The 24,209-nt window shown below is 47.3% G+C and overlaps 3 protein-coding genes across 4 annotated transcripts; 1 reads left to right on the top strand and 2 right to left on the bottom strand.

Moving 5' to 3' along the window:
* Positions 1–11: 11 nt before the first annotated feature.
* On the bottom strand, positions 12–16,082 carry ODF2 (outer dense fiber of sperm tails 2). Of its 2 annotated transcripts, XM_072352866.1 has the most exons (21): positions 15,922–16,054; positions 14,630–14,714; positions 13,811–13,964; positions 12,390–12,515; positions 11,959–12,129; positions 10,829–10,995; positions 10,171–10,300; positions 9,756–9,887; positions 9,052–9,126; positions 8,855–8,926; positions 8,141–8,257; positions 7,122–7,307; positions 6,295–6,404; positions 5,508–5,643; positions 5,134–5,244; positions 4,469–4,573; positions 3,887–4,045; positions 2,862–2,962; positions 2,223–2,385; positions 1,780–1,905; positions 12–1,244 (listed from the first exon to the last, which is right to left on the bottom strand). In XM_072352866.1, the coding sequence occupies exons 3-21, from the start codon at positions 13,916–13,918 to the stop codon at positions 1,071–1,073; spliced, it is 2,469 nt and encodes an 822-aa protein (XP_072208967.1). In that variant the 5' UTR covers positions 13,919–13,964; positions 14,630–14,714; positions 15,922–16,054; the 3' UTR covers positions 12–1,070. The 2 variants fall into 2 exon arrangements, with proteins under 2 accessions (XP_072208967.1, XP_072208968.1); XM_072352867.1 differs by lacking the exon at positions 13,811–13,964 and having other exon boundaries at positions 15,922–16,082.
* Positions 16,083–16,707: 625 nt separating this feature from the next.
* PTGES2 (prostaglandin E synthase 2) lies at positions 16,708–22,020 on the bottom strand. Its single transcript, XM_072352980.1, has 7 exons — positions 21,731–22,020; positions 20,689–20,883; positions 19,909–19,964; positions 19,341–19,493; positions 18,588–18,788; positions 18,169–18,286; positions 16,708–17,498 (listed from the first exon to the last, which is right to left on the bottom strand). Exons 1-7 carry the CDS (start codon positions 21,935–21,937, stop codon positions 17,376–17,378), a joined length of 1,053 nt encoding a protein of 350 aa, XP_072209081.1. The 5' UTR covers positions 21,938–22,020; the 3' UTR covers positions 16,708–17,375.
* Positions 22,021–22,099: 79 nt separating this feature from the next.
* BBLN (bublin coiled coil protein) lies at positions 22,100–24,204 on the top strand. Its single transcript, XM_072352981.1, has 2 exons — positions 22,100–22,241; positions 22,959–24,204. Exons 1-2 carry the CDS (start codon positions 22,151–22,153, stop codon positions 23,150–23,152), a joined length of 285 nt encoding a protein of 94 aa, XP_072209082.1. The 5' UTR covers positions 22,100–22,150; the 3' UTR covers positions 23,153–24,204.
* The last annotated feature ends 5 nt before the right edge of the window (positions 24,205–24,209 follow it).

Here is a 24,209-nt window from a genome sequence, read left to right as displayed (position 1 = left end):
AACGCTCCCATCTAATCAATCCCAATTCATTTATTTCCTCCATAGCACCTTTAGGATTTCCTTTTAAAATAGTGACACACCGAATCACTGCCTTCTCACATAACGATTATCTCAGAAAAGCTTTATGACAAACAACCCCCCCCGCACAGCCATAGGATATAGAGGGGTAAAAAACAAAAGCAACGTTGGATTTCCTCCCCACCAGGAACCACCCGCAGGGAGCAGAGCACGGGGCATGCAGGTGGGCCTGATGAAGGCCCTGAGCAGCAGCTGCTCTCCAACGGGCTTCCAGCTGATCACATGCACACCGAATTCACACAGCGCTCACTGAGACCCGGCTGAGGCTGAGCTGCAACCTGCCCTTTGAACACAGCTGGTCTGGGCACAGTCCTGGGGCTGTTTGGAGGCCAGGATGGGGGTGTGGGGTAAAGCAAAGTGAGCATCAGACTAAAAAATAGCAAAGATCATGGAGCACAACACGAGTCAATGTAACAAAATAAACCATTATTTCTGCTATAAAACTGTTTGCAAACACCACAGCGCTTCAGGAGAACCTCTCACAAACACAAAGCCCCGGCATGGCCCTTATTTTCAGCTTCTCGCCCCCCTGAGGGTGGGTGGATTTCCCTCCCACCATCTGATCCATGTAATAACAAGAAGCAGAAATAGCACATGATCAACCCCAGGACACAAAACAGGGGGAAGGAAAAAAAATGAAGTGTGGGAAAACAGCTCTGACAAACATGAACACAACTGAAACCACTGCTGGGCTGAAAGGGCTGAAACCAGCCAGAGTAAAGGGCCTTTCCCACTGTATGCAAAACCATCTGGTTTTGGGGCACAGCTTACAGAGTGACACCAACCTCCATCACCAGAGCAGCACTGCTAATGCTCTGCACGCTAAGACTGCATGCCGTCACCATCCCATCACCTCCTGCTGCAAAGAAAACACTCCTCCCTTCAGCGACCCTGAAATTTCTCCATTTTCAACCCATCTTCCACACACCGTATGGCTTCAACATAGTGCTCACTTTGTGCTTAAGAGCAGAGGTGCAGAGCAAGCGCTGCCCTCATGGAGAAGAACGAGAGCGGCTGGGAGAGCCCAGCAAGGCACTGTCAGCAAACACATTGGCATAGGAAGATTTGAGGAACTGGACGTAGTTCTGCATGCTGCGGTTGGTGCTCTCCGACTGCTCCAGCCGGTCCTTCAAGTCCTGCAGGCGGCTCTCATAGCGGCGCTCTGCCTGTAACAAAGCACAGAGCGCAGGCTGAAGGACAGCAGAGCTCACCCTGCTCACTCCTTAAGTTGTTCCAAGAAATCCCTGCAGACAGCAAGGATTAGCACAGCGGTGGATGGCGTTGCCACGGGTGGTGCTGTAGCCTTTACCATTTGTTCTGCTCGTTCCCAACATCATTCAGCAACCAGACAATAAATAACAGGAGACAACGCAGCTAATTGGTTGGCCTTTTAAAACCGGTTAGCAATACTTGTATGGAATTGAACAGACATCTCTGAAAGCCAACCTGACCGGACTCGTGCCAATCCAACTCCATGTAAAAGTAATGTCAGCAAGCAGCAGAGGCAGAATATACAGCAATCTCACTTCTAGGATCACAACATCTCTGACCCCATCTGACACAACTCCCATTTGAACATAACCCTGGTTGCTTTCTTACACACACTTCAGCTCAGAACAAGTTCTAAACGTCTTTTGCAGGGACCTCTGTCTATGGACAGACTGCTGCCAGCACAGCCAGCACTCCTCACACATCACTCACATCATCTTTGTTCCGGCGCAGCTGGCTCAGCTCTGTCTTAGTCCTACTCAGCTGCGTCTCCAAATCCAGCATCTTGCACTGGGCTGCCCTCTCTCTGGATGTTGCTCGTTCTCGAGTTTGTTCGACCTGCACATAACAGAGAAACAACCTTGTAGGAGGGGTGACTGTGGAAGAATGATTCTGCCCTGCCTTACTGCCCACAAATCCCCTGCACGTTTACTTGGACATAAGCAGTGGGTCAGCCCAGGGCTTTTCTTACTTCTGTTGCAAACAACACCATGGGGTTCCATTTCTCAAAGGTTTGAGAGCTACCAAACGGTACCAAACCATCTTTTGCATTCCACCCAATGTGATGATTTCAATAGTTTGGCCATAGGCTGGGGAACGTTTCCATTTTACAGCCTGTGTAGCTGCAGGGACATCAACAAACAAGAACCCCTCACCTGTCGTTTGGCATCTTCAATGGCCATTTCCAGCTGACGAGCCACAGAGCTGCATTCCCGGGTCTTCTCTTCTAACCGCAGTTGGCACTGAAGGATCGACTCCTCACGCTTTGCTATGACCTGCAGGAACTCTATGTTCTGGGCGCTCGTTGTTTCTAGTTTTCTAGGTTAAGACAAGGCAAGAAAATCTATTCATTTTAAATGGAGAGTGTTTCAGACTAACTTTTTGTCAGGTCTTGGGAGGTGACTCAGCGCCCTACTAAATACTTCTTCATTTCTCTAATCAGAATTCCAAAGACTGAAGGACACTGAGGATTCACACACACACAAATGTGGATTAAAAACCTCCAATATTCAGTAACCTCTAAACTGTCCAGCCATGTTGGTACCACAGCCGGTATCTGCTGTGCAGGAACAGTCCTTTCTAACAACAGTCATCAGGTTTGCTGCAAGAACCTACAAGTCCCTCTCTAGTGGACACAGTTACTGATTAGAGACCCCTGTGAGACGAGCAAATGTGCAGAACCTGGAGGCCAGTGGGGCACTCGAACAAGACTGGAGATGTTTCAGTTCTGTGAAAAGAAAACCACAACAGAGTATGGAAAAGTTAATAGAACAAGAGAGCCTCATATTTCTAACCTTTCTAGCTCCTCCACCTTCAAGGTGAGCTGCTTTTTCTCCTCCTGGGCAGACTGATACCTCTCTCTTGTCATCTCCATTTTGTCCCCCTGGAGCTCAATCTAAAAATCACAGTCGTTAGTTACTTTACAGAACAGTCACTGCACACACACGACCAGCCTCCTAAATCAAATGCACGTCACTCTCCAGGAAGGAAATGCTCAGTTCATATTTCCAGAGAGTCCTAGAAAAGAAACACTGAATAGAAGGCAAAGCTCTGAGCCCACAAAACATCCATTTCATTGGAGCTTCCAGCTAACGCTTAGATATGGTAGGTATTATAATATTTCTCATATTAGGTATGAGAAAGTTCTTCGCTTCAAAAGGGAAAGCTAGGTTGGTAAAAGCTTGCATGCAGAGCAGACACCTTTAAGTACAGCAAAGCGCACGCATTAAGAACAGCCACATACCTGACAGGAGCCCACAGAGACAGCACAGACTTAAACACGAGGAAGGTTTACCATTCCAAGCCAAGGAGAGTAAAGCTGTCAAGACTATAAGATTATTTGCTGCATCCTGAGGCACGACTGTAGATGTCCTGCCTGTCTACAGCTGTTCTGGAACACCTACACAGTGCTCCTGGGAACATAAAGCAGGGACTGGGAAAACAACCTGAGACAAGGGTGAGAGAACAAGGTTGGGACAGCATTATCAGCAGAAGACACAGAAGGGAAAGCCAGCAAGGTGATGGAAGTAACAGAAGGGAGCGGTGACATCTGCAAGTGTTATGCTGCTGTTGAGGTCCCAAGATGGTTTTGCACCAAGGGATTTGAAACCTTTCAAACAGTACGGAATGCGGGTAGCTACGCTGCTAGCTTCTCACACAAAGACATGGCACACACCTTTATTTTGCAGTGCACGTTTAATCTTTTCAACAAGAGACAAGAACAGAGACGGAGCAGCTCGAACCTTCCTGCGGTTAGAAATTCGTCTTGGTCTCAGAGTCAGGGTTGCTGCGCTGCAGGAGATTTCTGCCAGTCCCTTACCCGCTGACGAAGATCTGCGATCATGACAGACAGGTCCATGTTCTTCTTCTCATAATTCTGAAGCTGGTCCTGACATTCTGCCAACTGTGTCTCTGTGATCCTCAGGATCTCAGGCAGCTTTTCCAACTCAGCAAGCTGGCTCTGGAACTGCTGGCGAGCCTAAAGAAAGCAATAAGCAATTTTCAAATGGTTAGAACCATTTAAGTCTAGACAGCACTCCTTTGAAAGCTCCCTTCATTTGCACTGTGATGTTGTGGATATTTGTCTGTCAAGCATTGGAGGTCAAAGCGTAATTAAGGTCTTCTACCCCCTTTACAATCTGATATCCATGGATCCTGGCCTTCAGTTTTACTAGAAGCACAAAGCTGTTTTACAAGGACAGCTGTTCCACAGCAGACAGCAGTACAGTTCTAAGCCACTATTTCTGCAGCAAAAAAAAGCACTACACGATTTAAACATCCCTACAGAACATCACATAGACAAGTTGTTAAATCTTCAGTAATTTCTCTGCTGAATGAACAAAGCTAATCAAAAAAAGGCAATGAATGTCTGCAACAGATCAGCCCTTAGAGGAATCAGTACCAGTTCGATCTCCTTGTTCATTTCATCCTTAAGTGCCTTCTTCTCTTCATCACACTTCTCCAGTTTTGCAGCCACATCATCTGCTTCCATGCGGGTATTCAGCACCTGGGCACACACAAAACAAATGTACTTTACCTGTTACATATTGTTTTCAACACGCACGCTGTGCTTTGGAGTAGCTAAAACTGCTCAAGAATCAGCAACAAGTTTCTTGCCATCCTGACTATCACTGCAGGCCAAACTTGGAATGGAAATTCACTTTTTGCTTCCCCTGCCTCATTTGAGTTTCCTGACACATATTCACCCCTTTTACTTCATGTTCCAAAATACACAAATATCCAGATATCTCACTGTGTTCCTTTATCTTTTGAAGAGGAGCAAGGAAAAGAAAGATAATTCAGGCCTGTGTTGGGTTTGTCCTTTTCTTTTTCCCCTCTCCATTAATCAAGATCTCTGCTGTAGCTCTTCCTAATGATAAAGTTACCAGCAGATACTGAGGAAGGGAAATCTCCCACACTTTAGCATTAAAGCACACAACAGTCTGAATGCCAAAAGAATCAAAACCACAGGAATCTCCAAGAGCAATGGAAAGGTTAACAGAATAAACCACAACGGTAACAAGAGAAAGCACATCTGTGTGAGGAAGGAATCCAAAAGGTGCCCACCTGTGTCTTGTAGGTTTCAATCAACTCTTCGTAACTCTTGACAGAGCTCTTGAGCTGTTCTACTTCCAGTTGCGCTTGGTTCAGCTTCTCCTCCATTGGGACCACACTTGCCTGGAAAAAAAAAGCATCTCCTGCTGAGTGTGTGAATGTAACTGTTACACCAACTGTCTAACGCTGTCTAGGTTAGAAAACAAATAAACAGTGTGAATCAGCAAAACCACCCTAGCAAGCTTTCCCCATCATATTCAGGATACAGTGAAACTAGTTTGAAACAAAGCAGCAGCAACAAGGCAATTCATCTCCATTGTCAGAGGCCAAGAAATTCATTATAATTTCTGCTTCTTTGTGCAGTATTTCAGCTTAGAGTCACTGACCTTCAGTCTTTCATTCTCTTCTCTGAAAGAAGTGGTCTCTGTAGTTTGTTGATGCAATTTATCCATCAAGGCATCTCTGTCCTCTCGCATCCTGTCCTCCAGGGTTGCCTGCTGTTCTAGCAAATCTGCAATACGGCTGCCATGCAGAAAGAAAAATAACCCTTCAGTGACAAGAAAGAATCAGATTCCTACTTCTTCCATATTAGCTTCAGAGATGTGGCTTTTCACTACCCGTCCATCCTCCTGCTTTATTCACATTTACACACTGATCACATTCTGTTCAGCTACCTCAATCTTCTCCACTCACTGAAAACCAACCTTAATTCTCCCCCGGAACTCAAATGCATTGCCCCCAAGATACACACTATCAAGAGATGCTTCTCTCATCTCATATCCCTACTTTTTTTCCTGCAGCAACACACACTTATTTACTATCATGTCAAAAGTACCATGAACTAATCCCTTTCATTCATCATCACTGAGATGTCATCATCTCAAAAGGAGGAAATCCCGTATTATTTAAAAGCATTAAAAAAGGCAAAGGATCACAGAGATTTAAGCTTGAGCAAACCCTTATGGACCACTTTTGCTGTGGCAAGTCAGCAGCAGAAGCCACATCTTTGTCTCTTGATCCCTCCAAACTCTGCTACCCCACTGACAGGGCTGCTTTTGCTTGGATGTTTACTGATGGCTCAAATTAAATAATTACTGTATTCAATTAAATTATCTCTGAACTACGAACTCATTCACACCCATGTTAGGTTCTCTATACTGATCTTATTTTAACCTGTTCACTGTAACCATCTCCATTTCAAGGTCGCTCTTATCCTTCACTACTTTGTTGTAGCGACTCCTCCAAGACTCCAGAGTAGAAAGTGCTTCTGTAACATAACTGTCCTGTTATAAGGAAACACAGTGAGAAAAACATTACTGGGCTGGTTGTGGGATACTCAGACAGCATGCAGAGGCTGATATGAATAAGAATCCTATCTGCAGAGACTTCATTAAGGCTTAAAAATATCAAAGCAATTATTTTTGCTCTTCCTGATTCTTCACAGAGAGGTCTCCAGCAGCGCTGCTGTTAGAAAATAAACATAACAGCATGGAAAGGAGGATCCTCTTTGAAGACAGCAAATAAATTAGCAGAAATATGAAGCATGGGTAAAATGTTGGTACTGGCTCTGGTCTCCGGTATTCTCAAAACAAGGAAAAGATCAAGGAGCATAAAATCCATGTTCCTTTCTGACTGTCTGACTTTTCTGTTTCCTTGATATCCTTCAGTAAGTTTTCAATAGGTTTGTGGATTAACAACCCACTTCATTGGAAATTCTCAGCCAAAACCACCAGTCCTTATTTTCATGGCTTTTTTCCATCCTCAGACAGTTCTGAATAACAAGGTGGAAAAAAAAAACCCACAAAAATCAGACCTGCTGGTTTTGTGACAGCAGAGAAAACTGGATTTGTTCTAAACTTAGCACAAATGGGCCAAGGCACCGAGACAAAAATAAACCTCATTAGTTGAAAGCAGAGGCTCTCCCCCAGGGCCGCTTCCAGAAGCCAAAAGTTTTAAAGGCACAACCTGAAATGAGGTCTCTCCCTGTGTCTCATCAGTACCTTTTCTGCCAGCTGTACAGCCAACTGTCCCGCACACTCCTCGCTCCGCTCTGCCCGCTCCTTCTGTGCACGGAGGGCTTTCTTCAGGGCATCTTTATCACGGTCTGCCTTCTGCTTTAGTTCTTTCAGTTGGTCCTTGATACGTTCCAACTCTGCCTTCTGCTGAGTTTCACTGCACTCCAGACTCTGCAGTGGGGGGAGGAAGCAGACCACAGGGAATCATGTCCTCATACCTACATACCTAAAGCAGCAACTCATTTCCTAGAAACACTGGAGGAAGATCGGCATAAAACCTCAAACCTTCCACACGTGGGTACTTGCTACTCAGTCCTACCCTAACATGAACAGACATGCCAGCACCGATTCTAAGAGTGAAAAAGGCATTCATGCTCACATGGATACGGTAAAAGCAAAGTTATACATTTAATCCTAATGCACTCTAGCATTTGTCTGCTTGTAAACAAAAAGCTACAGCCTACTCTAGCTACACAAATTATTTCACTGCAGGTTATAAAATGATAACATAGGAGAAAAACTAGTTTAAAATGCCAAAATTAATTAGTCCTCTGAGTTTTTGTTACCGGTTTCTAGAATGGCTTAAAACTCTGAAATTATTCCCAGTATTCCACCTCGAGACAAAAGATTTCACAAACCAGAACTAAAAGTCGACTCTCAAACATCCTTTAAGGCTCCAATGAAATGAGGCAAATCTCACCCTAATTTAAAGGGCTGTAACTTGAATGGCCTCTCTGTACTTTAGAGCCAACCTTCTCTGTCCTTATTCCTATTAATTCCTGAAGAAGTCTTCACTTCCTCTTTCACAAGCTGCTCTCCAGAACACTGATTTCCACCCTGACTGAGGGAAATACAGCTCTACGAGCCTTCTGATCTGCCCAAGAACATCCTTTTTATTGACTGAAATACACCTAACACTGTTACTTTATGCAGCTGTAGAGCTTAACAAAACAAAATTCTCTTGTCAACCACTTGCACAGACCTGTGCAGCACTGAAAACATACCCGGATCTGTGTAGTCAGACGGTTGTTCTCAGCTTCCTTCTGTCGTAGCTGTGCTTGTAAATGGCCTTTCACTGATTCCAAAGATTTTGAGAGCTCACTTGCAGTCCTTGTCTGATCCTAAATAAGATAAAACAAGACACCCATGTTTTTCTTCAGTAAGCTGGTGAGAACGAACACTTTCTAACATGTAACCATTTGGTGAAGAAATCTGATGCTGTCTCTTGCCATCTCCACCTTTCTCATATGGACCCTCACAGCTCCTCTTTTCCAGCAAAATGGGCAACAAATAAATAATCATTTATTTTATATCAGATGTAAACGACTGGCATTGAAAATTTGTTCAAGTGAAAAACATCCTCCACACCTCACCCATGGCACCTGCCTTTTCCTTCTTAAACAGAGGGGCAAACTGGAATTTGATATCAGGAACCCACCAGGCCTTAAACAGAAAAGTAATTCAACAACAGGCCCAAACAAGGAGAGAATAGTGCTTATTCATCTTGGTGATGGATGTTTTCTCAGCAGAATATTGAGCACACAGCTGTGTGGGAATAGGTAACTGCCTATTTTCATAAATATATACACAAACAACGTATGTATTAACAAAGCCAGTCATCCAATTCCTTATTAAGTAACTGTCTGCAAGTACAAACCCATATTTTGGGCTATTTGTGAAGGTGGAGCAAGAAGGGGAATACAGAATAAGGAAGCTACCTTTTCTTCCTGTATCTGGATAGCAAGAGTGCTGATCTGTTTTTCTTTCTCCTGAAGCTTCAGCTGAAGTTGCTGGAAAACAAACACCACTCAGATTTTAAGTACCAAACACATTCGGGTCAGCAGATGGCTGAATACAGACCAAGAGTTCACAATTTTCCGTCTTCCTGCAGAGCAGGATATTTTGGTTTACTTACCATCTTCTCTTCATCGGAGTCAGCCAACATTCTCAACAGCGCAGCTTGCTTGTCCAGTACCTTCTGAGCATCCTTCTGCAAAATAAATGTGTGAGAAAAACTGTTAACTAAAAAGCCTGCTTTTTACAAATGGAACTGCAGAAATCAACAGGTCTCCCCTTGTTGCAGTAGCAATTACCAGAAGATACCACGCACGGAATTTGCTCAGTATTTCACATATCAAAACCTATCTCAAAAACTTCCCCAGTTCCCCCATACAAAGACAATAGCAAGAAGCACAACAGTAACTTAAGAACTTTTAGAACTCTCCTCATTACTCAGGGCAAGTCACACAGAAGAACTCAGCCCTCTCCTCCAGTCTCACTGGTGGCTGAGCAAACACTGGTTAACATTGGCTTGCTTTTGTTCAAAGGGAATAAAAACTAGAGGAAGAAGAGCAATTTCCAGGTGAGCAGGTTGACAACACAGTGCCTGTACTTCTTAAAGATGCCAAAGGTTTGGATGCTGCAACGCCCTCACAGCAAAGTCAATCTTATTTTAGCAAAGTAGGTAGGAATAAACAGAACCATCCTTTGTGACACAATGGTCAAAGGCAGCAGTGGGATAAAGAGTTACAGAGTTCTCAAACTCAGGTTCCATTTTCAGTCCATTACGCAGCGCTGCCTTCAGTACTCATCCAAGCTGAAGCTCTCAGCACTGCTCACCTCCCTCTCGTGCTGTTCTCTGAGAAGTCCCCGGAGCGTACGGTTGGTTTCTTCAAAGGTGCTCAGTTTCTGTAGCAGCAGCTCTTTCTGTCTCGTCAGCTTCTTGATGTCTGAGCTGCTCATGTGTTTCTCCTAGTAGGAAAAAAAGGGGTATTGTTCACATGCAATCCCTGGAATTCAAGCGTGAAGCTGATAAAAGCACAGTATGGCCACAGTCAGCACCACATGGACAGAAGGTGACTGGATGCTGCAAATAAATACCCAGTTTCCAAAGAGATTTAGCAAACATCTTCAGCAAGTTAAATCCCTCAACCTCTTACATTTCTTCAGATCAGCAGCTGTAGCAATATTCTTATAGGACAGCCATAGAACAGTACAGTGCAGCAAAGGCAAGAACAAAAAAGCCAACACCTACACAGTTGAGTCTCTCTATTGTATGTTTCAGGGCATGAATCTCTCTGGCTGCTGCTGCTCCATCTCTCTCTGCCTCACTCAGCTTGGACATCAGGCACTCCTTCTCTTGCTGCAAGTACTTTTTCTGTTGCCTGCAATGGGAATTCAGCCATCAGAGGAACATGAAGCTTTGACAGCTGTAGCAGACAGTATGAACATACAGTTATTTGGGTTAGAACAGAAAGAAAAAAAAACACTAAATAAAGGATAAAAGCCACCTAAATTCACCCTCTCTCACCAGAGAAGTTGTTCTGACAGAAGCCAAATAGGCTCCAAGAGCTTGCCAGGATCACAACTAAGAAACACTAATTTAGAGGGGACAAATTTAGCTTGTACCAAAGTGTGCACCACACTAGCAAGGCCAGAATGCAAAGCTGGGCATTCCCGGGGACCTTAATCATTACTGGAGATGAGACTTCCAGTGGCTCAACACGAAGCAAGAACACTCACTAATGCATACAGCCCCAAGCCTTTAGCTAGAGGTTGTAATCTCAGCAAACCAAATTCAAAACATTCAAACAACATTCAAAATATTAACTGCAAAGCTCTAACAACCCCACAGCAGCAAAAGGTATCCTGCAAATACCACTAATTACAGTGGAGAATTGGAGCTTTCTTACATAGTCCGATCTTTCTCCTCCCTCATGCGTTCAATATTGTGCCTGAGCAGCGTGTTCTCATGTTCTGTTTCTACCAGCTCTTGCGTGACCTCATTCAGTTCTTTGTTCTGTTCCTCAAGGAGACGTTTTGTCATTTGCTGCTTTTGCTCCTGTTGCTGCAACCTAGCCTGAAAAAGATTATTTAAATAGAATTTAAGACAAAGCTGAAGTTGACCGCTGCTCCTCCTGCATCCCATTGGGCAGCTGGGAGCACAAAACAGCTGAAAACACACAAGAAGAGAGAATATGGAGGGAGGTTGAATTGGTGCACCAAGTTTGTTTGTTTATGCAGCAGAAAAAGTCACCCGAGATTCCCCTGCTTGCACAGAATTGCAGCTAACAAAATGGAAGTGAGCGTGGATTTAGTTAAACAGTCCAATTATTTAGATTCAATTCTCTTATTATCAAAACAGAACTCTGGTTTACAATTATGCAAGTAACCAATTCAGTTTTTCATAGAACAAATAGAATAGAAAAGGATTAGCATAAAAAAATACATGCAAATTCGATTCTCATTTACCACATTGAGCTTCATTTAGTTTGCATAAATTAAGTAAGAATACAACCTCTGCGACCCTCAGAGGAAATGAACAATTGCCCTTCCCTCTCTCCAAGCATCTACTGAGATCTGGAAACCTCCCCTATCCATTTTTAAGTGGTGACAAGCACATATAAGGGGCTCTTTAGCTGGAAAACACAACATCGCTGGCCTGAGTATTTTAAAGGAGAACCAGGAGAAACTATTTTGAGGAATGAGTGGATTCTTCAAGTACAGAACATCAGCAAACTGTGCTTTTCACCTTCTGGAATGACAACTCCTCAGGTTTGGGTTTGAGTAGAAGAAAGATGATTTGGACATTAAAGCACAGAGATACCTTATGAAACTGCCACGGATTCGAGAACTTTCATAGTAGGGCACTGTGAACTTTGCAGTAAATTAGTTCTGATTTTCTGAACAGCTCAGACTGATTTCCTTTAGCGCCATAAGCAGCAGGCTGAGCAGTTTCCCACTTCATCAAGGCTCTCATCTCCTCTTGCCAAATAATCAGCTACAAAGCCAGAACCAGTAGGTCTTTACTTGGTCCCCTCACCTCATTCTTCAGCGTTCCCACTACATTCATCAGGCTATCTATCTTCCTTTCGTATTCATTCATCTTGCAGCAAACAGCATCTTCCTCATCTGTAGAGAGATCACTCAGGCGCAACACTGACATCATTTTATCTGAATCTGGAGGTGTGATTTCCAGGCGTTGAGTTGGTCCCTAATGAAAAAGAACAATAAATGGCAGCTCTTTTTCCCCACACAGAAAGATATAAGTTGTGTTCTAAACCCAACTACCAAAACTAGAGACCGCGTCGCATCACTGCAACAAGACTAGGCAGGAAAAACAAAACATAAACAGCTTTTTTATTTCCACGTGGAAAGTTCAAAAGTGCTGAAAGAATAAGTGCCTGAAACTACACAACCACTCTTCCTCAACCTCAGCTAAAGCTTGGCTGGGGGGAGCAGAAGCAGCCTTACCTCCCATTTGCAGGTGGAATCAAGGACTGATGTTTTTCCTGGGGGCATCCAGGGGGCCTTTGTTTTCACCTGGACTGCTCGGCGCACGTTCACAGTATTCCCTTTCATTTTCTGTCTGTGCTTTTGCTGAAGATGAAACAGAGAAAGTAAGAGCAATCATTAAGACCAGTTAAGAACTACTGACAATTTTTATTGCTGCAAAAAGAAATGGAAGATTTTGCTCACAGGCAAAAGAAAAAATCAGTGTTATACATCAGAGCAGGTGAGCCCGCAGAGGAGGCTCACACTAGCCAGAAGGAAAGGTCACTGCACATTCAGCTGATGTATTCTTGCTGCTTATCATGTAAAGACTGATGTATGACTGAAATAGCCACAACGTGGATGTGATGAAAGCCTTACTCAGCCAGCAGGAAGGTTTGGGGACAGGGAATGGGGCAGGAAGTCTCCTTCCTACCAAAGGAAAAAGAATCATACAGTGTGATTGGTTATGAAAAGCCCCTGAGGTGTTTTCCTTGTTTCAGACTCAAAACTATATCCACATTTAGTTGTCTTAAATTTGAGGTGCTCTAAATGATGAAAAGTCAAAGTGTGTTTGCACAGCTTGAATATCTGATGAGGAAGAAAAGCCATTCTAAAGTACCCTACAGGGAATTAATTAACAGCAGGAAGCGACTTCACTGTCAGATCCAGATTTACCATTAGCATCAAAGAGAAAATGAGTGGAGAATTTATAACTGTATGTCTGCAGATGTAAAAATGAGCTAGCAGCATCCATTATTTGTAGAGAAAAACTTTACACAAACATCCAACTTCAAAGGGATGCAAAAGAGCTACAACCCAGCTTCAGTACTGCCTTCTATCTACTATTGACAAGGGTATGAAGAGATCCTGTGTAGCTCTGCAGATTGACAAGGTGCTTAATGCCAGAAGATGGTTTGAATGCAGCCTCTCTTCTTCCAAACATGTTAGTTTTAATATAGTCAAGACAGAATGTGGAACATTCAGTTCTTTCCTTACCCCAAACCCTTCCTTCAAAAACAGGGAAGAAGCTGAAGAAGTAACAGTATGAGAATACAAACCAGGACATAAGAAGAAAAAATCCCCCAAGCTAAATCACACTGAAAGCAACAGTTCTCGCAGACATGGAATTGTAGGGGCTGGAAGGGACTCATAGAGATGATTGAGTCCAGCCCCAATCAATGAATTAAATACAAAAACAAGCCATATATTCTATAGCATAATGAAATCACCTTAAACACAGAAAACACGTCACTGAAAATTCAACACTGGTTACGCACAGTGAAAAAGGCAACAGGTCTGAGTTCTAATATTATGGTAGAACAGACCTCAAAGATCCTGTGGTGCTTCCAGGACTGCCTCCTCCCTGCAGCCCTCACAAACACCCAGCTGCACACTCCTACCTGGCATTTTGCAGGTGTGGATTTCTGACTCTTTTTAATATGGACATGGACAGGGGTGTTTTCATCCACATGGACGTGCAAAGGGGGAGATGAGGAACGGTTCTTCATGGCTCTTCTCCCACAGACGGGAAAGGGCAATACAATGAAAGGAAACCTGTGAATGAGGAAACTGGAAATAACAACATTTCCCTCTGTGCCAGAGAGCAACAGTGGCCAGTTTTGGTCGAAGCACGTGCTGTCTTTCAATAGCATCTGCCATTTTGAAGCACATGCTATTGTGCTGTAAAGCTATTATCACAAATCATTTCTCTGCTGCTAATATTTTTGTGGCTGTTAAAGAACAAATGCAATTGTACCGATAGAGTCACTGGTGTTCAAAGCATCAGAACAGTCAAGCAAATCAAGGATTGCAGTAACCAACACCATCAGACTGAATAGAAATCTCATAGAGGAAGAGGAAAAAAGCATTAATTTAACATCTTGGATTAGAAAACCCACCAGGAAACAAACAGCTCATTCCACCCTGGATCTCTGAACCTGTAAGTTCTCACACATGTGCTTAACTTCAAATTCTTGAAGTCAAACCAACGTTTAAAAGCCTTTGGATCCTTGTTCAGATTTTCCCTCTGTGATGCACACAGGTACAACTTTGCACACTAATTGCCTCGCACAGAAAAGCCCGGAGACATGAGGTTAAAGAAATCAGTGTAGGTGTGAATCTTCCCTTGAGGTAAGGGAAGGATTCTTCAGTACAACGCAACTGCAAAGCTTAGAAAAATCCAACAGCAGAGTTCTGTCAACCCAGGTATAATTACTTACAGTTATTTTAAGGCTTTTGGCTCCTCTTGACACTGTGCTCTGTGTAGATACTGATGTCATTTCATTGTCGATGGATAAGGGACACCTGATGCAGAAACAACACAATCATAGAATGTCCCAAGTTGGAAGGGGGACCCGTAAGGACCATCGGGACCAACTGGTGGGGAACAGTGCCAACCTCACAACATTCCCTTCCTTTCAAACAAAGGCAACAACACACAGACTCAAATACATCAGATGGATGAACTCAAGTAACAAAAGTCAGCGTGTCATTGCTTCCTCTGATAAGTGCAGGATGAGGAAACAACTGAGCCTGCTGTTCCATACGTACTGAGAGTTGGTTCAAACACTGGAAAACCATTTTCTATAATGACACAAGAGGGCCTGACCCAGAAAAGCCTGCAACACAAGTCCTTGGTGCTGCACAGCCCAGCAAACACAAACACACTGCTGGCCAACCAGTCCCATCCACAGACCTGAACTGGGAGCAGTGTGAGCTGCTTGCCTCCTACTGATGGGATTGGGAAAAACGGGTGCGGACTGCTGTGCCCAGTGGGTACGGAGCTATTGGAGCTGTTAACCTTATGGGAACGCTGCCTCAAAGTTTGCTGTGTAAGGGGACATGGTACAAGTGTTACTTAAAGCGTCATTTTGTTCCATAGCGCTGCTAGAACAGAATGCAGATGACTGTTTGCAGCTCGTGATTAATTGGACAGGGTGTGATACCCTGCTCTGAGTGAAACCAACACGGGCACATCGCTTATGTAGAACGTCAGGTCCTGATGAGGAACATCACAGCACACCAGGAACAGGCACCGGGCAAGGAAACGGTTCAGCACGAGGCCACGGCCGGCTTCACCCGGCTCGGGGAAAGAGCTGCCTGAGCAGCCGGGCAGAACACTGCAGCTCTCCTGCACTCGTACACAGCGCTGCCAACGCGTAACTGCCGGCTGGACCTTACGGACAGCACCGGAGGGCGGGCACACAACCTGCGGGGCAAGGAACGCCCTCGGAGGCAGCCCGTGCTCCGGCTCGGGCCAACGGTTCACTCCAACGGGCCGCTACGTCAGCTCGGAACTGGAAGCGAAAAGCGGCCGGTGCTGCTCTAGGAGCGGAGCGGCTCCATAGGGCCGAGCAGCACAGCCGTGCTGAAGGAGCGTCACCGCACAGCGCAGTAGTGCTGTGGGACCTCCCCGGCCCCGCGCTGAGGGCAGAAGGGCCGAGCTCCCCTCGGCCGCTCCCCGTCGCGTTCCAACAGCCGCCCGACGGCCCGTCCGCCCCCTCCCGCTCACCGCGAGCTGCCGAGCGCGTTCCACGACCGGGGCCGCCTCAGGTGGTCCTCGCCGGCGGCGGCGATGCGGCGGGGCGCCCCGCTGCCATAGGGACAGCACGGGCAGGACAAGCTGCAGCACTTCCGGGGCCGCCGCCCCGCCGCCGCCCGCGCTTCTCCCATTGGGCGGTTCAAACCGGCCTCGGCCGCCGCTCGCCGCCCCGCGCCCCGCCCGGCCCCGTCGCCACGGCAACGCGCTGCGCACAGAGCGCGGGGAGCGGTTCGGTTCGGCGCCGCGTTCGCCGTCCCGGAGATAAAGGCACGAGAACGGACCGCGCTGCAGGCCCAGCTCCGGCCTTCGGAGCCGCTCGAGCAGACGCAGCAGCGCTGACAAGGACAGCGGCACCAAAATGCTGCCGCACTGCGGCCGTTCTGCCACCTCAGAACAAACTCCGAACTCATGCCCATAAACCCGGACATTTACATCACACACAGCCCCCAACGCGCGGGGTCACTTACCGCAATTACCAGCGGCTTCCTCCCAACCTTCCCCTTCCCTCAGGGCAGCACATCCAGCCGGCCGCAAGCACCGCAGCCCGACCTGCAGCCATCAGACCTGCAGCCATCGGACCTGCAGCCATCGCTCCCAGCTCAGCTGCTACAGCAGCACTCAACACCTGGAGATCCCACACACACACCAACACCCCTTAACCCTTCTCTTCCCACCCCCTTAAAACAAACTGCTTTCCAGAGGTATTCCTGAGACCTCATACTTAGTGCCCGGCCCTAGAGCTGTGTGCAGGGCGTGCTGTGGGCGCTGCAGGTAGGAGCTCACACGAATTGCTGTCAGAGAAGCCTTTATCCTCGCACACCGTACAGGATCACCAACAGAACCGTTCCGAGGCAGAGCAAAGCTCCCAGCCCGTCAGCACAGCACGTCCCGGCAGAGGAAGGGCGCCTCTCCCAGCGCTGGGGATTCTCCCCCAGCCCCACAGATTCTATTGCAGAAGAACTCGTCTTTAAAATCCAGCACCCGATGTCTCAGCAGAACAGCCGTGTGGATGAATGGAGGAAGACAGCCTGAAGCAAAAGCTGCTGAGAACTATCGGACCAGATGCAGCTGTAACACTCGCTAGTAGCCAAGAAAGCAGCCTGCTCTTACAGTGCTGTGCTCTGAGCACGGCTCTCACCTCAAAGAAGTCTGCTCAGTGCTTCTTCACTTCAGCCCGAGCTGCTGCTTCCTTCCAGCAGTGCCCCAAGCACCTCTCTTGTACCTGCCCCCATCCTTCTAAACACTTGCACACTGCGGGATCCCTCTGCTCGCAGAAGCTCGGGGCTCTGAACAGGACAGTCTCAGTGCCTGCATGTCAGTTCCAGAGCTGTGATCAGTCCGTTCAACTCCTTAAAAAATAAAACATTCCTTCTGAAGTTTTTTTCCCCCATGCAAGTATTTCGGGAAGGAGGCTGCAGGTGGCATCAGGCTGCAGCTTTCTGAATGGCTTCCTCCATGCGCTGGTACCAAGGCTGGATCTTGGTGTGGACCATCATGTCGTCAAAGGCTTCCAGCCCCTCCATGACCCGGAGCACTCCGTACACCGCCTGCGCCAGAGGACATAGATCAGAACAACACTGAGAAAGTCAGTGGTGCAGAATGGCTCAGGCTATCAATGAGAGCACCTCTACAGCCCAGGAAATAAGGCTCTTTACCTGCCTACAGCACGCTCCAGTTAGTAAGGAAGATGGAACGTGCAGAAAGGTTGCATGAACACAAACTGCTACTTGAAGGAAATAGTTAAGAAAAGGATAGAATCTAAACGCAGTTATGGAGCAGAATTTAAACCAGCTCAGTATCAAGCCCTGGTGGAAAATATTTCCCCTCCATTTCAGGGTAGGAATCACACTCTGCTCCGCAATGCTGCCTGCAAGGAGCACCTCCTCAGCACCAAGTGTAACGCAGCCTGTGCAGGTGTGAGGCTCTGCTCACCAGCACTCGCTATCCAGAGCTGTCCTTCTGGTTTACAAACTGCTTTCCTCATGGTTCCACACAGTCTGTATCACTGCCCTGCAGGCTCTTTGTAGAGAGCATTTTGCTGAAGGAAAGCAGCAAATACTGCCCTACTTTTGCTAACATGCTCTACGTGCCTGTAGCTCGTGTAAACCACCTTCCCTGCCTATGTTCACGTTCACCACTTCACAAGGATGAACAACCAGGTAATTTGCAATATGTGTAACCATAGAAACAGGAATTAACCACTTATTAGTTGCTTACCAAGTCAGCAAGGTTTGGTTGGCTTCCACCCATGAACAATCTATTTTTGCCAATGGCTTTTACCCACTTATCAACTGCTTCGTACAAATCCTCTCGGACATCATCTCGAAGGTGATGCCTAAACAAAGAAAAGAACTAGACTGAAAACACGGGTTTGGTTCTTTAACCTTTCATCATCTCTAATCTTTTGGGCTGGTCTTTGCTGGGGAAATCAGGAAGGTATTTTAAGGTGAAGGGGACAGCTAGCGAGTAAAGAGCAGATGAGGAGTTCAATACGTCCAGCTAGAGAAACAGAGCTGTTACATTGCATTAAATGGCTTGGTTTCAAACTGAGATTCTGCTCTTTATTCTGCTCTTTAAGCTGTGGAATTCACAGCTATGGCCATTAGGGAGTTATGACTGCGCTCAGTGGTACCAACCTTTTCTTCAGTCTCTTGCTAACGAAGAACATGGCAACGGCCCCCAGGTACTTGGCAAAGAAACCTTCAACAGTGCCAAACTTCCCCTCACGGACAATGTAATCAAAAGATGCCAAGGCTTCTTTGGGGGTGCGGTAAACGTTGGGGGAGATGAGGTGAACAAGCCAGTCATCTGCCCATTTCCTCCACTGCATTTCTTCCCTGAGGGTATTGAAAAAGACGTGTCAGTGAGTGAGGTACGGAAAGCAGGGTTAGAGGAGGCAGAGAGAATCACACTGACATTAGCCAGAGGTTTTACCAAGGACAACTGTGTCGAAAGCCCTACCTAAACACGTGCTTTGGTGACCTCTCTGAAATGCACTCAGGAGCATTATCTTCAGCAAGGCTCCTCCAATCTCCATCTGTAATTAAGACTGAAGATAGAGCACTAGCTTTTCCTCCCCCTGAGAACTAAAGGAGCAAGTACACCCTACGGAAACTTGTTTTCTATGGCATCCCTCGGTGACATAAAGGCCAAGAAAGAAAGTGGAGGCAACTGCAGTCTGGTATGACCACGGCAGAGGGAACTAGGTCACCCTGCACTGTTTCAAATGATGTATAACACACAAAGCCACACCAGCTACCCAGTTTTTAGACACCAAGAGGGCATGGCAGGTGTTGTCAGCACCCACAGGATTTAACACACACTACCATGAGGATATCTGGAGCAGGCTTGACACTACCTGAAGGACCCACAAACTTGAGAGCACTTACACTCTCACTTCTTTGACAGGATAGACTCGCTTCGTCTCCTTCTCATCCAGCATGAGCCAGTATTTATTCCCGTATTCAAGTACCTCCTTGCCTTGCTCAGTCACAGTTTTCATGGGAGGATAAAAGGACACGATTTCTTCTAGGCTGTTTTTCCTGCGGACAGAAATACAGTCAGCACCTGATCAGAATGCAACAAAACCAGGCAAGAGCAAAGAACAAATTGACAGACAGAGACTTTAAAACATTAGTCCAAGTGCACGCGGTTCCAAATTTTATCTGAACTAAGTTTTGCAAAGACTTTGGAACAGCTGCTCTGAAATAACTATAAAAAGTCTGTCTTATTTTTCTGTGTTAGACAGGGTGTTTTTGCAGGCATAAAACTTCCTGTGTTTCTCAAGTGGATCCAAAGGACAGGCCACAGCTAGAGAGATCTGACTGCACTCTGGACATTATGGCTAAACTTAAGCTTAGTACAAACTTGGGCAGTTTTTATGCAAAGAAAATCTCACAGGTGAGATTCACAGGGCCAGTCACATTCAATTCTTCTTCCATTGTTTTGTTTCCTTACTTGGAAATGAGATAGGTCTTTATTGCACTGATGATCACCGAAGAGTCATTCAACTGCTGAAAAACAGAATTCAAACAAACTTTCAGAAATTGGTGATACTGAAAAGGAATTTCTCAATCTTTCCCCCTGTTTGCTGAGGTTTCCAAATTAGTGCTGCAGTCCCTTTTTCCACAGGCAGCCCTTCCTGCAGATCTCTTAAAGCACTTAAAGTACCATTTTGTAGCAATTAGACAAATCAATACAATGGGAAAGGAGTTACAGCAAAGGTGTGAGAACGGAAGGACCAGCACAATAGAAAGGAAGGGAAGAAGATTGCTCACCCATATCAGAAGACTCCAGGTTCACAGGGAAAACTTCACCAAGGAGGGATTTCTAGGAGGAGATCCCTCCCAGTGGCAGTCAGCCCTTAAATGAGGTGTAAGAGAGGTGCAGCCAGATCCCACCCCTACAGCTGAACTGCCCCCACCTGTGCTCCCAAGGCTGACCAGGTCCTTTCCCCAGGTGCCCAATCAGTGGTTCAGGCCATGATTCAATAATTCCTATACACATTTCAAATCTGTTTTCCATTCTGATAATAGAGAACTTGATGGACAGGTGCACAGGCAATACTATTGGGTTTTGGATTGAAGCACTTTGCAACAGCAAAGCAACACTAATATGAAAAAGCCAGAGTTAAATTATAAGTGATCTCTTCCCATAGAACGTAAGCAGACCCTTTTATCTCTGGCATGAAATGTGTGTCCTGCATAATGGTTGAGAGAAGTCAGCTAATCAACTTACCAGAGGGCTCCCAGCATCAGCCAGCAGGATGGGCACCTTTCTGTAGGAAGAGAATTTGATCTCTTTCCTCATTATCGGGTTTACTTCCACAATTTCATAGGGCAGCCCATGATAATCCAGAAAAGCCCGGACTTTACTGCAGAAAGGACAGGTTTTATATTGGTAGAGGGTGAGCTGCAGGTTCCCTGCAGGCAGCTGGGGAAGAAAACAAGACCGAAAGTTTTAGTTTTATTCTAAAAAGTATAAACCTCATCTTGATTTCACCCTCATTTTTTGTAGCAAACTTATAGTCACTGAGTCCCAACAGCTGATCATCAGTGCATCTCAGTTCAAAGTGGCTTTCTACAAACAACATCACGTTCACCTCACAGGACCAATAACTGGTTGTGTTTATCTTTTAACATCTGCTCAACCTGTTGGAAACTCCAATTCGCAGCCAAAAATAAACCAAAAAGAAGCGAGACCCAGCCAGCAGACCCTTCCACACACAGTCTGGGGTTCTATAACCTGTGCAGCACCCTCGGGTGGGGAGTGCAGGAGGAGGCCTCGCTGCTGGTTTCAATGCAGTGAGGGGAAGCAGCGCTGTACCTCAACCGATGGCAGAGGCTGAGCCAGCAAAGCGCTCAGACACACCGGCCTACATTCAGAGCGCTGGAATTAACCAAGGGAGGCACAACAGCAAAACATCGCCCCAAGGACGTTCCCTGCCTGGCTCCAGCAGCCGACACGTGCTAGTGGTTGGTCATACACTATAAAACATCGCAGACTTCTCGGTTTGCTTCTTATTTACAATGCATTTGGCTGCGCGGCCTCAGCGGGCGCTGGAAACAGCAGCAACTCTGTGACAGGCCACGCTCCGCACCCCTGCAAGCTCCGGCTTTCTGACAGGCGTTTCTTACTGCTCCTCCAGCGAAACAAGCCCAGAGTTTCTTTCTCATCATTTTAAGCAGTTTCCCGATCGGAAACGGGCCACCAACAGCCGCGAGCACCACGGGGACGGAAGAACCCACCCCTTCTCCCGCCGGGCCCGGCGCCGCGTTACCTCCGCGGCCGAGTGCTCCCTCAGGCGATGCCGCGCCGCCAGGCAGAGACCGGCCCCGCCGCCCAGCGCGAAGGCAGCGCCCAGCAGCAAGCGGCCGCCGCCGGCAGCAGCGCCCCGCGCCGCGCTGCACGAGGACCGACACGGGGTTCGCAGCCGCCAGGGCGGCAGCAGCGCCGCGAGCCTCCAGGCCCTGCCGGCAGCCGCCATCTTGCGGGCACGGGAGGCGCGGAGGGGCGGGGCGGCGGCCGCGGCTCCACGCCCCAAAATGGCGGCCGCGCTGAGGGCGGAGCGCGGAGCTGCAGCGACACGGAACGGCCGGTGGGCGGTAGTGCTGCGGGAGAACGGGGACGTAACCTTCTGTTTCGCCCCGAACACCCGCTTAACGGCAGTTAGCTCGGCAGGGAGCTGGCGGCGGCGGCGATGTCGGGGCCTAACGGGGATCCGCACGTGGCGCTGGGCCCCGCCGGGCGGGACGGCGGCGATGAGGACGGGGACGGCTTCGGGGAGGAAGGTGCGTGCGGGCAGCGCGGCCTTCCGTGCTCAGCGGAACCCCCTGCCCAGCGGTTCCCCCCGCGGGGCTGTCGTGGGAGGCCCTGCAAGGCCGGCCCGGCCCGGTTTAACCTCGATGCTGCGGTCGCTGCTCGGTGCCGCGCGGTGAGCTGTAATGCCGATAGCTGGGGCTGCAGCTGTGGGCACTTCTCGGCTGAGCTGAGGCCGTGATGGTGGGAATATGGCTTGGAGCGATCCAAAGCATTGCACTGCAGTACAGCTGCCTTCATCTGATGAACGGTGCTGTCACTGTGAGATGCCATTGTACCGAAGCAAACACTTAAAACTTGGACACGCTGCCGGAATGCCTGCAGCCTCATCAGGAAGGTTGATCCCTAAGGCAGCTCGAACTGCTGCCTTGCCCTTGGGATTTGGTCCTGTTGGTACATGGATTGCTGCATGGGATCAGCCCATGGTCAGCTATTTACATATGAGATCACAGGCTGTCAGACCACCCAGGTAACCTGCCTTAGATCTTGTTACCAGTTCTCCAGCCTCCCCTTGGTCTCATTTGACAAGTGAACTCAATACCTGCAGCATTCCGCTGCACTTTACTTTACCCACAGATAAGAGACAGCCCAAATGCTGTGGGCATTTTCTGCAAGAGCATCCACGGCCTTCAGCGACTGCAGTGACAACATACTTGCATTGAACGACCTCTTATTTCTCTTGCTTTTAGAATACGCAGCAATAAACTCCATGCTGGACCAGATCAGCTCCTGCTTGGATCACCTGGAGGAGAAGAACGATCACCTTCATGCCTGCCTGAAGGAGCTGCTGGAGTCCAACCGCCAGACCCGCCTGGAGTTCCAGCAGCAGAGCGAGCAGCACAGCGTGGGAGCTGACATGCAGGGACCACAGCCTCCTGTGTAGTGCCCTGGCCACAGACTCGATTGCAAAGGGGGCATTTACTGGTCACTGGTTTATTGAGAATTGAAGAGTTACCTCCTGCCCATTATGTAATCCTTCCTGTGGTAGCACTCAGCCATTCACCTCCATGTCCTGTTTTCCTTAGCCGTGTGATAAGTGCACACAGGTGGGTGTAGGACACTCAGCTCTTTTTGCTTCCAGCATTAACAGAAGCGTGGCCACGTAACATGGTTGGAGCTGGGTTGTTTGCAGGGAAGCTCTCTTCACAAAGTAGAAAATGATCATGGCGTTTTGTACTGTTGACTCCAGCTCGGGCTGCAGCTCCAGCCCCTTCCCTCACAGCGCACACTGGGCAGGGGCTGTCCTGCCTCCAGGCTTTCTCTGGCAACTCTGCTCACAGACATGGAGTTGTGGGGGTGAAGGCATAGATCATCTCCTGACTTGAAACTACAGCTTCCCAATCATTCACTGCAAGTACTGACAGGTAGCCCCAAACCACTGGACTTCCCTGTTCCCTTCCAGGCAGATGAGCTACCAAGGTGATGTTTTTGACTTAGGTGGCTTCCAATTCTAATTCCTTGAGCTGCCATTAAGGACTCAAGGCTCAGAGAGGCAGAGCAGCCTGGTTTGCCCCACTCAGTTGGTGACTACACGGTGCTCTGCCTGCCACAGGATGAGCCTGGTGCCACCACTGTGAAGCAAGTCTGAACTATTCTAACCTCTGTAGAGTTAAAGGAGTTTTTGTGAAAGTTGAAGTTATAAGAAATCTGTTTTATTAAAATCAGTTGAAACAAAATTTGTTCCTGAGAGTCTTCACTATGAGAATAGACTGTATGACGCCTTATAGTATTAACAAATGACCAAAATGCACGTTCTTGCCTAGCTTAGGACACAGTACTGGTCCAAGAGTATGCATCCTTGAAAGAAAACCATTCCGAAGAGCAGAACTGGGAACAGTCTCCCAAGAAATCAACTTCTGTGCCTTGGAAGGAAGCAGAGAGAAACTACAGAGTGTTCTTAGTGGAAGAAAATGGGGAAAAAAAGTCTGCATCCATCTACT

This window comes from Excalfactoria chinensis, chromosome 18 (assembly GCF_039878825.1).
Source record: "Excalfactoria chinensis isolate bCotChi1 chromosome 18, bCotChi1.hap2, whole genome shotgun sequence".
Taxonomy (NCBI): Eukaryota; Metazoa; Chordata; class Aves; order Galliformes; family Phasianidae; genus Excalfactoria; species Excalfactoria chinensis.
This window is presented reverse-complemented; position numbering and strand designations above follow the sequence as displayed.